Source organism: Aythya ferina, assembly GCF_964211825.1.
Source record: "Aythya ferina genome assembly, chromosome: 5".
NCBI classification, from domain to species: Eukaryota; Metazoa; Chordata; class Aves; order Anseriformes; family Anatidae; genus Aythya; species Aythya ferina.
In genome coordinates this window covers 42,444,029-42,461,354 of record NC_140301.1, presented here as the reverse complement: position 1 = coordinate 42,461,354, position 17,326 = coordinate 42,444,029, and the positions used below count along the sequence as shown (strand labels likewise).

The 17,326-nt window shown below is 38.8% G+C and overlaps 1 protein-coding gene across 3 annotated transcripts in view; it reads right to left on the bottom strand.

The window, feature by feature from the left end:
- LRP5 (LDL receptor related protein 5) overlaps positions 1 to 17,326 on the bottom strand; it is a 161,034-nt gene that overhangs the window by 78,641 nt on the left and 65,067 nt on the right. For all 3 annotated transcript variants that reach the window (XM_084520081.1, XM_084520080.1, XM_084520079.1), the window contains exons 3-5: positions 15,296 to 15,493; positions 10,227 to 10,423; positions 8,151 to 8,282 (exon numbers count right to left, since the gene is read on the bottom strand). In XM_084520081.1, the coding sequence (XP_084376207.1) occupies positions 8,151 to 8,282; positions 10,227 to 10,423; positions 15,296 to 15,489 (523 nt within the window). In that variant the 5' untranslated portion in view covers positions 15,490 to 15,493. The remainder of the gene's footprint in view (positions 1 to 8,150; positions 8,283 to 10,226; positions 10,424 to 15,295; positions 15,494 to 17,326) is intronic.

The window sequence follows — 17,326 nt, the reverse complement described above, 5'->3', positions numbered from 1 at the left end:
TTTTAAAGGGTCTCAGCCACTTAACTAGTTTCTGTTAAACAGAGTATTGGTGGTGACACCTTCAAATACATGCCATCAAAAACCTACTAAAACCCAGCAAGATACATAATTATCACTTTTTTGAAATACTGAACAGAAACACACAATAGTTTTACTGCATTCCCACTCCTGTGCATTCCAATCAGAAATGTTTCCAACTCACCAAGAGACCTCATATGCATTAGTTTCTCTGCCCTGTTTTCCTCCTTAGAACAAACTGGAATAAACATTCATGTCCCATGGGCCCCCTCTGAGGATGATAGATAGCTATGTAATGTTTTGAAGTTTAAGTGTTAATTATTATGCTTCAAGTAAGATGGAGCCACAAAACAAAGTAAGTTGTGAGCTAAGATCATCATCTGTCACAGGGTAAACATCACGGAAAAAGTTATAAACAACTGTAAACTGGGGTTTGCAAATCTCAACCTTATTGCTGCTACTTTGATGCAGTTAAAACAGAGCTTGGTCACAGTATGAAGACGCAGCCAAGCTAGAACAGCTTAACAGCTTAGCACTAAGACTTAGTAACTTTCCATGTGCATGTACTTAGCCCATGGAGAATGCAAGATAAAGTTTACACACAAACCTTTTCACTGCAGACACAAGGTGTGGCTCTACTGCAGTATAAAAACTATGCCTAGCCTTCTCAGCATTGCTGAGAAGGGGAAGTGTTGCTTTGTCTTCTCTACACACATCCACACACACACAAAATGAATTAGTTACCAGCTCTGAACCAGACTGCTTTTCAGAGTTTTTCAAAGTAGTCATCAGTCTGAAACACGTCAAAGACCGAAAGGAGAATTTCATTCATTAATCCTGTAAACTCACTGAAAACAGAGCTAGAAGATGTGGCAGACCTTCCAGAATGCTCCACACTCCCTCCAGGTTTGTTCCTTACAGCTTGTTTCTCATGGCTTCTATCCAATGAAATTTTAAACATGGCCATTACCATAAGAGGCTGTTTCATTTTTTTTGCTACACAAAGTACTCCCCATTTAGGAGGATAAAAGATGCTATGAATAGAAAGCAATGTAATCTTTTCATGCAGATCAAATGAAATCATAACCATAACATACTGACAAAAGCAAGGGGAAAAAACAGATTCAAAACAAACAACAGCTACAAATGAATGAAAAAATAATCATGAAATTTTTATGAAATAGAGTAGAAACAGAAGGGGGAAACTCCATTGCTTTACTTGACAGATGCAGACAAAGTTCATGACTAGCACATAAATGGACAGATTTTCCACTATTGTGATTCTGCTGCACGCAGAAGATAAAGTTTCCTAAAACTGAAGGGAGGAGTATTCATCCTTGGCAATAAAGAAGATGGAAGAACCCTAGGAGAAATAAGTTATGGAGTTTATATCAAAACAGATGGCTCACTCATGGATTTCTTATTTGCAGAGTAGCCTGCAGATTTCCTAGATCATCCGATACCCATTGCTGGACAGCTTTTACAATCCTTCCTGGTTAATTGCAAAGGCATCTCTGTGAAATGGAATTTCACATGTGGTATTTCTAACGTAGTAAATAACCTTCTGTCCCACTGTTTTAGTGCTAAAGAGTCAACGGGGTGTGTTCCTGTATTATACATCATGGCCAATGTGGAGTCTGGATGTAGGGAGTGAAATGTTATTTTCTTTCAACCTACTGCATCTCGTTTTCATGCCCAGAATTTGGCTAATTCTCCACCTTGCTGGAAGTCCACCACTGTCCACTATTTGCAAGCTAGATTTACTATCCAAACTCTCTCTCTCTTACACCCATGGATCCTTTGACTGCATCTGCTGTGGTGGGGGGGCACAGAAATAAAGCAACTAAGAGTACAGAACTAAAGTGGCTGCAGATACTTAGGGTGATACCAATTACACAAATCCCTCACTCAGAGAAGGAAAAGCTGCAAGGGGAGGAAACAGGTATGCAGGCACCTCTTCAATACTATTCTCCACAAACTTTTTTTTGGTAGAAAATAGGTTTTCTATTGTTTATTTTCCCCCAACAAACATATGTACGTGAACGCTCCTTCCCAATACAGCTCTTCATCAATACCAGAATATAATCAGAGTTTATCTACTGATCTGCAAGACTTACCTTCTAGCATCTTCGAAGTACCAGAAGCCTCCTGCCAGTTATTGTGTGTTGTTCACACAATTCCAGGAGATGCCTTCTCAGGAAACTTGAGGGAGCTGATTTACAGCAATTATCCCAAATAACAATCGACTCCTTAACTGCTCCCTTTGACAAAGAGGCTGTTCATCTGCAATTACCAGCTGACATATTTAATCAGAAAGTCTGGATTAGTCCATACTGTTTCTCTTTAGGAAGACGTGTGAACAAAGGGATCTTCTCCTCTGGTAGTCACAAGGGTTAAATTGCATTGGAAGAAAGACTTCACAATGGAGGTATTCATCCTCCTGCTTGTCTTGCTTGGAAGCTTAGTTGCTCAAATAAGCTGATGATTGCTCAGCGAAGGAACTGTAGACACCAAATTTTCAAAATGTATAATGTGTACCAAGAAACACAGAGGAGATGAGAAAGAAATGCCTTAACATTTCTTCCTTCAATACTATCCTATTCCCTGCATAAAAAAAATAGCATAATCCTGCAGTATGAGCCAGCAGGTCCCAAGAACACTGCTGTTTTGCTTTATGAAAAAGGGCAAGGAGAAATACCACATTTGGGAATATTGCCCAACCCTGACCAACTGCCTCAACAACAGAAACAAGGATAAAAAAGGAGAACTGAATATTCAAACACCTGAAGTTGCCGCCTTCTTCCCCAGCTATGAAAATGTTGATTTTTTTCTATAGTTCACTTGAGAAACCACAGATGTCCTGTCTTCCCAGCAGAAACCCTACAGCTCCTACCACCATATGAGACTGATTCAAAAGCCCAAGCTCTCCCACTTTCAAGCAAATAACAGTTGTTTTCTCCTGCAGAAATGCTTCTCTGATGAGTTGAGGTGAACATGCCGTACATCCCACATAACCACTCACATTCATATAGACAGTAAAGGTTTCTGCACTTGAGCATTTGTTGCACACATCACGTGTATTTTTTCCCCTGAAATATTCATATCTACCTTATAATCGAATCTAATCCAATCTCCTCTGACACACCAAGGCTTATCCTCCTCCACTCCATTTAAGAAAAATAAAAAAATGAAATAACAACTTTAGGGTTATTAAAGGGCATCACAAAATATCCAGAGGTTCTTGGATGCTATCCCTTGTCCCAGGTAAACTAATAGGAGCCTTCCACTGAGCTTGGCAGGGCCAGGTTTCCATCCCCATCACAGAATGAACAAATAACACCTCAGTGTACTTTACTGAATTGATAATTTCACTGTGAAAGCATCTCTAGCTTAAGAAGAGAAATTAAACCTTGAAAGGGTCTTATAAAAACCTTATATGTTCATATACAAAAATATAAAAAGCCCCTGAAAAAAAAAACAACTAAAATTTCACAGAAGAGAAAAAAAAAAAAAAAAGAGCTATGTGTAAATAACAAAATAACATTTTTCCATTGAAAGCACCAATCAGACACTCACCATTGTACAAAAATTAAATGGGAAGACAGATGTCATAACTCCAAACGTCACCCCCTTTCTCCTTCTTTCCCCGTTTTATTGCTGAGCGTAACACCATGTGGTGTGGAATAGCCCTTTGGTCTGTTTGGGTCAGTGATCCTGGTGGTGTTGTCTGCCAAATTCTTCTGCAGCCCCAGGCTGGTGGGGCAGCGTGAGAAGCAGAAAGAGCCTGGAGGCTGGGTAAGCACAGCCCAGCAATGACTAAAGCGTAGGTGTGTTATCAACATGGTTTTGGTCATAAATCCAAAACATACCACTGTATGGGCTGCTGTGAAGAAAATTAACTCCATCTGAGCCAAAGCCAACACAACAATTAAAATGAATCAAAAAAGAACGATGCACTGGCTAAGTAAAATTGCAATAATTAAGTTATGCAATGCATAAAGCAAAAATATGTAGTTTTTACTGAAATATTTTACCCATATTCTGCAACAAAGCATTACACATTTATTGAGAAACAAAAATAAAAATGGAACATTGTTTTTAGAACCTTGGGGTATGCAGCTTCCAGAAACTGCATGGATCCGAGACTAATTCTGAGCTTATGTAGTGCTGAGCACCTCTACTGAGTTTAAAATATATACAATAAAAAAAAAAAAAAAAAACATTACTGAAGTCCTAGTTTCTTCTCATTTCAATTCTCCATAGTCATAGATCCAAATTTTTAAAAATTTTGGAGGGTGAGGTAGGGACTAAATTTTGAAGTTTTATTCAAAATGTTTTGTGGTATCAAGTGAATGTTTTTTAAATTCTAAGAAATTCTATTTAATATGCAGTTGACTTACTTAGTACCATGATATCAGAAAATGATGCACAATGGGAGTAAGATCCTTTGGGAATGCAACATGGGGGGGGGAGGGGATGTAAGAATAGGGGTAACCACTTACTGGGAAACATAACCACTTCTAATAAAAAAAAGATGAGGTTTTAAACATTCTTTTAGAAGGTCGGCAGCAGTGGCTGTATGCCAGTAACATTGAATGCTGCAGAAAGAAATTACATATTTTCCAGAAACATAAAGAGAAACAAGCATGCTGCTGAACACAGTTTGCAGAAATGGGCTCGATCTTGGAATAATGCATACAGCTATTATATGAGAGACTGGGATGATGTAGAGCAAGATGGATAGATGATGGCTCCATTCACATCAAGTGGTGCAAATTGTACCAAAGGCGCACCAGAGCTGTAATAAGATAGAGTAACAGCATTTTGAAACCAGAACAGCAGCAAAGATGTCCCAGGTTCTATTTGTTACAAGCTGCTGTTCTACTGAACAGTTAAAAATTTAAAGTTAAAAACAAAACACCAATTACTACTTTGTCCCATACCATTTAAATCTTGTTCCCAGCAACTGGCAGTACTTTTATATAGGCAAACAGGTCCATTTGTTTTCAGTATCTCTGGTCATAAGCCTCCTTGTCCTCCCTTCCAGCAGTGGTCCAACAGAAATTCATTTGTAATTTTGAAGATCTTGGCTTGAAAGATCACTTTTCTGAGTGCTTACAGAACTGCTTAAGGGAACACTTTGTTGAGATAATGAGCTGCATGTGGTTGCAACCTCCTCATCTGTCTCTACAACAGCTAGAGAAACGCTCACCTTGCCTGTACCTTCAGCAATCAAAGACACCAGTCAATAAGATTGCCACTACAGAGACCAGAACAACCGTGTTAATGCTTTTCAAATATTGCACTCATCTCTTGCTACCAAATCCAGGTAAGGGTATGTACAGAGGAGAAATCAACTGACTTAAAGTTCATGCAACAGGTGCTTTGTTTTCATGCTAAGCTGCTAGTTTTGGCTTTTCGGCCTTTACAGTTACAAAACCCATTCTTGCATTGAGAATGGCTCTACACAAGCAGTCCTCTTGGAAGTACTAGTTCACGTTATCAATGAGCAAAGAAGACATCACATACCAACAAAGTAAAACAGACTAACGTCATGTGTCTGAAGGGAAGCAACACAAAGCATCTACTTACACAGAACAAGTTCATGTTGCCAGGGAAGACTTTGTACTTGATACCAGTTGCCAATCTGTCTGTGTATTTAAAATTATTAGTGATGTATATCTACCATACAACTTTTTAAATTTATCCGGAATAACTCTTTAGCACCAGAGAGAAAGCAGAAATGAATTAACACTGAAAGCCAAGACTGCAGAATAATGAATCATTCATTTAATACAGATACAGTTAGTAATGGCTTCAGCATATCAACATTTATGTGTTTACAAAAACGCTAAAAATCCAGACTTCTGAAGTTCCAACATATACATAAGACACAACCCAGAGCAAAACAGTGGCACTGCCTGTTCTTGAATTCATATTTTCTTAATTACTTAGGTCCATTACCATTCAACACTTACACTACAATGAGCTATACAGAATATTTGAATATGAGAACTATATGTGTATTTTCTGCAGTATTCAAGAAAGATGAAATTGCTTAAGAATCTCTGGGCTTTTTTGCACAACAATACTTTCTGACAGAGCTTTACAGTAACATTACATAACTATATTTGTACCGGTGAACTCCCCATACAGACACAGATTTTGAGAACAAAATGATTTTTCTTCTTGCACGCAAATCCCCAGTACCATTTTTGCAATTGCCTTAAAAGCCTAATGTCAACAAAGCTGATATGCCGAAGTGACTTAGTGCTCTAGCTAATAGGGAACAAAATGGAGAGGTGGTCAACACTGTTGCATCCGTAGTTCTTGATACAGCTTTACTACAAAGGACTCGTGCAGAGAACAAAAAGTCAGTTCCTTGCAACCAAGGAGTTAATTAATAAGAGTGGAAAGAGAAGCACATGGATGTTGGCATAAGGCAGACAGGACAACAAAAGATGTGGAGCTTGGGAAAGAAATAATCCATAAAACTGAACCAAAAGGCCACATTCTTATGCAAAACCAGATTTCCTGTTCCCATCCCACTTTTTTGCCCTCCTTTGACAGAACACCCTTGACAGATTGTCTGCCCTGACAATGGAAAGGTGAAAGCACAGTATAAGCAGTCACTCCTGCTTGTGCTATCCGCCAAAACGCCAAAAGCAGGCTGACCTTCATTCCCACTGCCAGAAACATAAGGTCAATATGAACGTCTAAAAAGGTTGTCCTGCGTATTCAGCAATGTTTTTTAAAGGCTGTGAAAGGGAAACTTTCCAAAGCTGGAAGGAGGAAAGAGAAAGGTCTTTCAGCAGCTGCAAGAACTACCTTATAAGCCTTTCAATTGCAGCAGGATGAGCTAATAAAGCTGGCCCTTAAACCCTGGAGGTTCAGTGTTCTAATTCTGCTTCAAGTTCACAAATGAAAGGAGTCTATTATACTTGCTTTAGTAGTCAGAGGAATCAAGGCACATCAGAAAGTGACTACACACTTTGACTAGCCTCATGAAAACACAGCAGAGACGGGCAATGGAGCGTCTTTCAGTCTGTCAGCAGAACCTTGTCTAAAACTTGCCTCCTAGCATCTCTATGACCATGTCAGTGTTAATCCCGTTTTTGTAAGATGAATTTGTACAAGAAGCTTCCTGATCAATGACAAAGCCAAGTTTTTCAAGTATACCACCTGTCTCACTCAACTTACCAATATGAATATGCATCTAGTTATACACTTCATTTAAAGCATATGCTCTAGCTCTTAATTCTCTGAACAACTTATTATTATTATTATTATTATAGTAGTACAAAAGACTCTTCACCTCTTTTTCAGTGACAGGGAATAGGCACCTAGAACAGTATTTTCTCTACCTTCATTATCTCAATCAGCAAACTTTGTAAGTTGATTTGCACAACACCTTGGCTGACTTTTTAAAATTAATGTCCAAAACCACAAACTAGACTCAGCAAGAAAAAGTTCCCTGTGTAATTTCTTCATATATCTCTTCACAAAGAACAGCTCAAAGAGAGGGATTCATCATCTTCAGCAACAGAAAAATGGTATTTTTAGTTTAAATCTTAACTTCGCATTTTTCTGTTCGGATTATTTCATTACAAAATTAATTGAATCAGGCCCAACACACAGGTTTATCTCTGAAATAGTACATGGGCGCATGGACTGTGCCTTGAACATTTTTGGCATTTCAGTATACAGAATATATCTCAAACACATTGTTCTTTGAGATGCAACTGGAAGGCAACTACCTGGCCGCCACTATGCATCAATAGCTACAAGCCAATGAACAGGAGGGAGCAAACCTCTCTGTCCATGGTCCTCAGTCAAGATGGAATGAGGTCCTAGAGTAAGTTAATTCTAATAAATCACTTCCACAAGAGCCTCTGCATGCCTCTTCCTCTCTACAGAGAATTGGTGATACAGTCAAAAGGCACAAAATTTGTGATCACTCAGAGATCTAGGTGCAAAGTTTCTGCAATTAGGACAAAACCTCAGCAATTTCAGAGCAACAGTTAAATTTCAGCATGTCAGACAGTTCTCAATCTACTTCTTCATGACTCAACTTTCAAGCAGCAAACCCAAGCCAAGCCAAGGCTACTACTGTAGAAAAGCCAAGCTCTTACCTGATTTGCATGTCCTGCCATCATCTTCTAGCTGCACACCAGTGGGACAAGCACAGCTGTAGAAGGGGTCTCTGGGAGATAGCAGGCACAGATGGGAGCAACCACCATTGTTCTCTTCGCATGGAGTGTGAACTTCAAGAAACCAAGCAAACAACCAATAAATTTTATTTTCCTTTTTTTCTAGAACCCCTAAAGCCATTCCAACCCTCCCTGAGGAAGAAATTATAGATCACAAATGACTGACACAAGTTTAGTTTTTAAAGACAGAAGAGCCATGAAGTATTTGATTCCCCACCTCCCCAGCAACTTCTTGCTGAGGGTATCTCATTTGAGACTCATGCAAAGCCAATTTCACAAGAGCTGACAACTCTGCACATTCTCACTGTGCAGTTCTTTCAGTGTTTCTCAGGCTCAGTACAACTAAGAACTACAGACACCAGTTCCTTTCCCTGCTGATACATTTAGGAAATACTTCTCTCTGCTGTAGAGCTTTTTCAGCAAGACATATCCCTGAATCACCAGGAAATGCATGAAGGGAACATGTCACGTCCCTTGCATATTTCATCAACATTAGGAAAAGTTCAAATACTAAAAAGATTACAAATAGTTATGTTACTCTTTTCTCTCAGCCTCCCATTTTGAAAATGTAAAATACATGTATATAAACAGATAAAAATAAGGAGGGTGGGGGGTAAGGACGGGAGTGCAACTGCACACACCTATCTCATTTACCTGGAGCAAGTAACAACTGCAACAGATTAAACTGTAACAATAAATAAAGACAATACTGCCACATTAAAAAAAAATCTTGCAAGTTGTGCAAGACCTCTCCAAAAATCAATCTTAGTTTCAATAAGCTTCTGAATGACTTTATTATAAAACTAAAAACAATTCAGCTAATGTGATTTGTGGTATTTCCACTGACAGGCACTGAGAAAGAAGATGGAGAAGAATTTGAGCCAGATCTTAATGAAATCAACAGCATTTGAGCTATTTTTAGCAGATGCTGTTTCCCTGTGCATCATATTTTCTTGTGACTGACCCAGAAATACTGTGACCCAAGGCTGGGACATAACCTTAGCTAAAAGCAATGACAAGAATTCAGTATAGCTGAACTCTTATCTGGAGCAGTGAGATAAACCAGGGTACTGCTCATACCTGACAACCTCAGTGAAAATTTGCACGTTCCATCACCAAGATGATCTCCAAACTCCTTTTGCTTACTTTCAAGCCTGTTTACTGACATCCTGTAAACTTTACTAGGAAAACAGATGCTATCTTCAGGGAAACTAACATCATAGTTGGCATAAACAAAGAAGCCAATCCAAACAGCAAGAGTATCTCCTCTAGGCAAGAGATGGTTCTTCCCACAGCTACTGAATTACATACATTTCCACTCGTTTTAAAATCACATTTCCACATTCCTACCCAGAAACCTAGACTGATCTCTACATGAAATCACTCACATACAAAATACACATAGGCTCTTTCAGTACTCCATTCTCTACACCCAACTTTCTTTGAAGGACCACACACAAAGAAAAAAATATAGGCATACATGTTTCTTATAAAAGCTCAGGACTAAATACCTTTCACACTGAAAACATTCATGAACTATTTGTTACATATTGAAGGCAAGCAAGATCAAGTCTGGATTTAAAAGTTATCCTTGTAAGTACAAAATTAACATGACATATTTTACAGTAGTTGTACTTATTATGATTGTTTAAAATGCCATGATATGCACTTTGTCTTTAAAATTATTGTATTAAGAAAGTTGTGAGATAAGTCTTTATCACTCTCATTGCGCTATCCAAATCAAAAAGATGTCACTGAAGTACTGCCCTGGATTTTGGATTTTGTTACCAACTGGGGTGATGAATGAGATTCTACCTACTTAGATTGGACTTTTCAAAGAGATGTAAAGGACTCGGGTACTTATGTCTTTAGCAACCAATCTCCCCAAAAGTTTTCAGAACACTGAAACTTTCCACACTGACCATTTTTATGATTAATGTTATTTCTGACAAATAAATTAAAGTAATGCAAAAAGCTTCAGCGAAAAGTAAAACATACAGTAGGGCTGACGGTCAGGACTTAAGACCTGGATGTCCATTGGCGAATACAGGGCAGATAGTATTTCTCTCCTTTTCTCTCCCGTCCTTTTGTTGCAGGCATGAATGGAGCGCGTCTGCCAGTCCGTCCAATACAAAGTGTCCCCAGACAACGTCAGTGCAAACGGATGAGTAAGACTACCTTCAACCACCTTTTGCCTAGATAAAAGAAAGGGCAAGGATTAGCATGCATTGCTTTCAGAAGGTGCCATTTTGAAAAAGAAAAAAAAATCTGTCTCTCTTAACGCTTGTTAGAATTGTCATCTTTTAATAAAAACAATGGACCAAAAGAATCATCTGGTGATAAAACAACCACACTGAAATGTAGAGTAAGTTTTTACAGTAACCTAGAGGAAATTAAGCCAAGCAGACGCATAACCAGTACATTCATTTGCATATCTTTGCAAATTGTTTTACATATATCTTCCTCTACTGCACATTAAATGCACTCATGATACAGATTTTTTCCTTTTTTTCTTCCAGCCTTTATAACTTGAAAATTAGTTTTCTTCACACATCAGCTTGAAAATGCTTTCAAATAAATCACTGTTAGCAGCAGCCACCGTAGGACAAACTTAACAATTAACCTTGAAGGCTGCAAATTAAAGAAAAATAGTAGTTTTAGCAGCAACGAGTCACATCATATCAGTATGCCCACACAGTATGATGGCAAGCACCTCCCATATACATAGTTAGCTATGCAAAAATGCAGGAATGAAAATTTAGACTTTGCTCCTTCATAGCAATGAGGAAACAAATACACTTTGTTTCATAGCAACACGCTATCTAATCCAGCTGTACACTGACCTCTGAAAGGCCACACCAAAGTTCCTCACCAGGGCTGTGCAAACATCCAAATACAATTGACATTTGGAGGAAACACAGGTCTGGAGTGTGCTCCTCCAATTAAAACCTTAATTTTTATTTATTGGTCTCCATTTGAAAAATATTATTTCTTTGCCCAGGATTTCCACATTTTGGATCATCAGCTGCACCCAGTCCTTTCTCATAGTAGGAAAATGAAAAAATTACATAAGTGTCTCTATAAGTTACCCCTCTTAACTTGGCCAAAAGCAGAAACAAAAGGTTTTCGGTATCCCTTTTGAAATGTAGAGCAAAGGCTTGCCCTAGAAAACAACCTAACAACAGCACCTGGAAAAATATCCTGCCTGCTTCGGGAACCAGTTTCCTTTCCACCGCAGCAGCTCATGCCATCTCAGAGCCACATGAAATACCTAGCTCAGCAGCTCCCAAAGCCTAAAGAGCATCTTCTTTTCTCCCTATAAGGTTCAAACCCAGTAAGAGATTTCTGCCAACGTATTACCTCTCTTCTTCCTTCCCCTCTCTCCTCTCAATTAAACACGCCCTGCCTGGATACCTTATTTCTCACCCAGTTTTTCTGGGGTCATCTCAAATACTAGACACTTTGTGAGGTTTTTGATGTGTTATTTTTGAGTGTTCTCTCCCTAAAGGCAGTAAACTGTTTGTCTCCTGTCAGTTATACTTTGTCTAAGACTAAATATTTGTGATGAAAACAAATTGGAAACACTTCAGATGTTTTTCAGCACACCCTCCTCATTCAGCCACACTCCTTTGCTTCTATGGATGCATGCATTTTCACATTTTCACCAAACACATGACATTACCAACATGTTTTCTGAACTCACAGGATCCACAAGTTTATACATATCACAATAAATTTTGGTAATTTAGATTCATCAGTCTCGGAGGCATTCAGTCAGTGTAAACACACTTGACAACAACTCAGTCAAGATAACACAAACTCGGTTTTCACAAATTTCATGCATTTTATGTGTGTACAAACAAAAAGGCATTCACATGCCTCCTAAACCAGTGCTCTGATGCAGCAAACCAGTATTCAAATTTATTCAGCATACAACTTGGAGAAACCTTAAGTCTCAGCATCATCCTGGAGGAAAGTAAGGAATACATTGTTCTTATACCTATATTCAGATTTGAATTGTTTCCGTGATGAGATTAATGATAACAATAAAAACATCTAATGCTTGGGAAGGAAAGGATTGTTTCATTTTTTATCAGCATTGCTACCATCTGCAGTTTCCTGAGAAGGGAATAAAAAGTAGCCCTAGAATTCTTCATATATATTCAGACACATCTTGAGCATAAAGGACAGATTTAAAACTGATTGGTATATGCAAATAAATATTCCCATTTACTTGTATAAAACAGGCAGTGTGGAAAAAACAGTATTATTCTTCCTGTTCCAGATATAAAACTAAAACTGCTCTAACATTTCTGAACTTCAAATTATCACTTCTCTCACCAGGACATACTGCAGAACAAATAGAAATACTGATTTCACTTTCCATGTCCACTCTCGCCTTTGCTGTTGCTTTCTCTTTTTTTTTTTTTTTTTTTTTTTTTTTTTTTTTTAAACTAGTAGCAGTAGTGACTGGACTTGTATTCTAGTATTGTAGCAGCTGTTTTCCACTGTATAGTGTACCTATTTCCATCATTCTTAAATATCAAGTCCCACCCCCCTCTCCCGTAATTACATCCCTTGAAAAAGTTCCAGCTGACATGCTTGGAAACTGAATCTTGCTAATGTAACAGGCAGATTGATCCAGTAGCATTAATCTACCATGCAGAGGGTACATTTCCTTTTTATTTGAATTCTGAAGCAATTCTGGGATGGGAGGAGAAGGAGCATTTGAAACTTCACAGATTTCACTTCTTTGAGCGTTGAAAAAGAAAATTAAGATCAATGTTCAGTGGATTTATTAATAGGCATAGCATTTTAAGAAGGAAATTTTGTCATCGTTACAATCTAAAACATACACAGCTAAATGACACTTAAGCTATTATACTAAATAATGCCTGAAGCCCACATGCAGTTAGAGACAAGTAATTTCACAGAATGCATCCTTCAGAGGAGTGTCCTGACATCCAGTGTGACATCAGCTCTCCAGCAGCTGATAGTAAAACATGTAAGAGTGTGCATCAGTAAGCTAAACTTTTTTTTTTTTAAAATGCAAAATAGCACATACATTAATTTTTCCTAAAATACCTTTTCCTTTATGATACAATACCGCATGGGAGGGGGATGGAGTGTAGTGCACCAATTTATCACAAAATAATTTGGACTGATTGCTGGGATACATGTATTCAAAGGCTGGTTCTTTTACAGGTGGTCTCTCTCTACCTTAACATGAGCAAAATAAACTTGACCTACCAATTCCAACTCTTAAGTTGTCATACAAACTGAGAAGTAATGTTTATTAAATTTGCATGTGTAAGAGAACTGCAGAAATCCAAGACTGAGACAGGAAATCTTACACTCTGACACCTACCCCCAAGCTAGAGAAACATATTTACATGCATTGTCTGAAAAACTCTTAGATTTAGAATTTTGAGACAGTATTTTCTTTCTATGAACCTGTATCAAGCCTTTGAGCTTCCATTCCACTTCTGTAAAGGCCTCTTCCCTCGTCTATACTTCTGACTGTCACTTAGTACTTGTCACTGACTACAATGCCACCATTATCTAGCTCTTACATAGTACTCTCAATAGAACTTAGAGCGTTTTATAAAGGATGTCAATATTGTTATGCCTCTTCTATGAGTGTGAAAATCAGTCACTGAATGCACCTCTGCAAAAAGAAATGAAAAACACTACGATAAAATGCAGTGTTATTTGGAGGGGGGAGGCATGTAGACAGGCATAAAAACAAAACTCCAAATTTTGATCAATACTAAATGATTTCATAACAAAGACATTTTAGATGTTTTAAAATGCAGAGTTTATGTGCATTATATAAAGGTCACTGCAATTTCCAATTTGCCTTAGGGTGCTGTTGACATATCGGGATAGCAACCTTCTGACTATGCACAATTTGGCAGAGCACTATACCATAACCCAACATCCCTCTCTATTTCCTCAAGGTAAACGTCTTTAGAACAATTAACAGAATCTCAGCATCTGAAGTTGTGTTTCAGGATAAGACAACGCATTTACATCATTCTTACAGTGAAGTGATAATGTAGTGTCATAATTTGCTGCTTTTTAAAAGAATATCAGCAGAAGGACTTCTGCACTGTGAGCTTGCTATCCACGCAACCCAAGCACATATGTAAGTCTTCATGTGAAAATCTAAACCTAAGATCCAAAGAGTCGGGTAGGCTACATTTAAGAAGGTATAATTCTGATTGCCTCATCCAACCAAATAAAACGTGATTCTATTAATTAAACGGAAATCAATCGCAGCATGGCATTCAGTATTCTACTGCCTATTCAACAGGTTGTTCCTTGAGACTACCTCAAGACCAAAGCTGGACCAAAAGGCAGAGAACTGCATCCTCAGCAGGACATTTCACAGGCAGATGGCAGCTGCCCTTCAGAGCCAATGCAACGTGCCCATTGAACACTGCACTGCAATTCAGGTACAAATTCAAGTGCCCAAACTCTGGCTTGTCTAAAGGGTCATCTCTGCCAAAAATCAACAGGGACCCTTGGACAGAAGCCCACCAACCATAACTTGTATACTGGGCTTTGTATCAAGCCTTAGGAAAAACACACTTGCTCACAACCTGAAATAAGCTGAATTTGGTTACTTTATAGGCGTGTCACAAAGTACATCTTTGGACAGGGCCAAGGACAGGTGTCTCAACATATATTACCCCATTGTAAAAAAAAATACAGTAAAATCCTTTAAAATCCCCATAAGCATTAGTTAAATGTTAGATTTCCTGGAGCCACGGAAAAGCATTTCCAATTATTCTAAATATAAGTATGAGCCTTAAAAAAAAGGCAGCGCTATACAAGAAGGCTAGGAACTATCTGGAGTAAAATAATGATACAAATACTCTAAATTTTAAAGTCAGTTTTATGGCATGTGGGTGTTTTATTTTTGCAAGGCTATCAACAATTGAGGTTAAAATTAAAAATAAGGCATTTACATTATTATAGATTACTGAAAAAAGTCTCAGTGCAAAACAAATGCAGAAGATGAGGAATAATTCACACCGTATTACAGACTAAAAGAAACTTACCTAAAGGAACCATCCAGATTCGCTCTGTGAATGAAACTTAATTTCGCATCAGCCCAGTAAAGTTTCTGCTCATCAAGATCAATTGTGAGTCCATTTGGCCAATAGATATCTGAATCAACAATTATTTTTCGTGTGCTGCTGTCCATTCCTGCCCGTTCTATTCTGGGTGTTTCCCCCCAGTCAGTCCAATACATGTATCTAAAAAAAAAAAAAAAAAGAGAAAATATATCACAATACATGTTTGTTAGCTTCAGCAACAGAAGGAATAGTGGCTTTTATAAAGTTCTGAAGTGTTTTGTTTTGATTTTGCTTATTTTGTGTTGCACCTTAAAGTGGTGTATATGCACAAATACATATCCCCAAAATACATTAGCACTTACCCATTGAAATCATCATTCCAGAGAGCACAAAAAGAAAGTCCTTCATTAGAGCAGGTCTCAGAAGTATTGCCTCTGCTTATCATATTACCGTCATATTTTAATGTTGGGCACCACCTGATTGTCACGAGTATTTATAACCAATGTATGCCCAGTTATTACAAGTTGCATGGCCAATTATTACAACTTGATATCATAAATCACATTCAGAAACAACCAATTACTACCCAAACAGGCAATTTCCAAAATGACCATCGCAGTACATCCTTTGGAAAGTTGGTACGCCGAAAAGATCAGAAAGCAACAAATTCCAGTGCCTGGGTGAGCTGAGACTGTGCAGTTCGGAGAGATGCTTTCTGACTGAGAGAGGACAGTCAGTTTCCAGCCAGCATTACCCAGAGACAAATATCCAAATTGCAAATTAGGCACACCAGGGGTCCAAACACAACACAGCTAACCCTACGCATCGCTACCTCAGGCCACTCAGAAAAACCGACTGCTTTCCCAGTGCCAGTACAGATATTTCTGGCATTGTCTGTGCCAGCAAACCTTCAACTTGAGTGAGCTCTCAAACAAAATAATTTAAGTGTCTGTGCACCAGGTTCTTTGTGCTATATCACCAGCAGCGCTGGACAGGTACCAGCTGGGTATTTGAACTAAATAAGCAACATTTAAGCTAAGTCCTGCTACCAGGAGTTCAGACAGAGAAAGAAATGACTCGTATCACTATCAACATACATTTGAGCGTGGGAGGGTAAAATAGGCTATTTGCCAGCTGAACTAGTAACATTTCCATACAGATGAGGCCTCAGGCTTCTGATTCACAAGCTGAGAAGGCTTACCTCAGGATGGCTGCAGTGGATTCCCGTCCCCAGACGCCTTCCCAAAATGTCTCAGCTCCCCCAGCCAGGCCAGGCCAGCTGCTCCCAAAGAAGCAGAAGCAGGAGCTGAGCTGCCACAGCTCACAGACCAACATATGAATGTAAATTGCCACTCATTTTGGTTTTCCTTAACAGGTCAGGCTGTAATTTGTGGCAGTTCAAACTGTGTGGTGAGGCAGCTATTGACAAACAACTGAAGCCAGAGATGGGCAGACATGAAAGAAACCGTGTATACAACCAGCTGGTGAATCAGCCTGAGGGACTGATCCGGCCATTTTTCGTCGAGTCATTTTTCAGTCAAATCAGTTCTCTGATTTGGCTCACACCATTTGGCTCACCCACTCATAACCAAGTATTCAAAGCACACCTTGAGACCTCTCTACAGAAAAGAAAATGAACAAGAAGCAGGGAGACAGAGACGAGTCCCAGTACAGCTGTCCCAGCATGTTCTTGCTCCTAGAAAAAAAAAAGGTTATCCAGAATTCCTGAATTGGAAATCCCACTTGAAATTTCAAACCACAGAACAGAATTTCCTCTCTCCTGCATCTTCCCTAGCTCACAGATTTGTAGCACCTCTGAATTCACTGCAAAGTGAAGAATCAGTTCAGAGCAGTCAAAACCCTGACTGCTGAATGAAGAAAACCCTGACTATCAAAAGGTGATAGAGCTTAGGGATAGAGCTGTAGAGCTTAGGGATATGGTTTAGTGGAGGGCTGTTAGCGTTAGCGTTAGGTTGGAGGTTGGACTCGATGACCTTGAGGTCTCTTCCAACC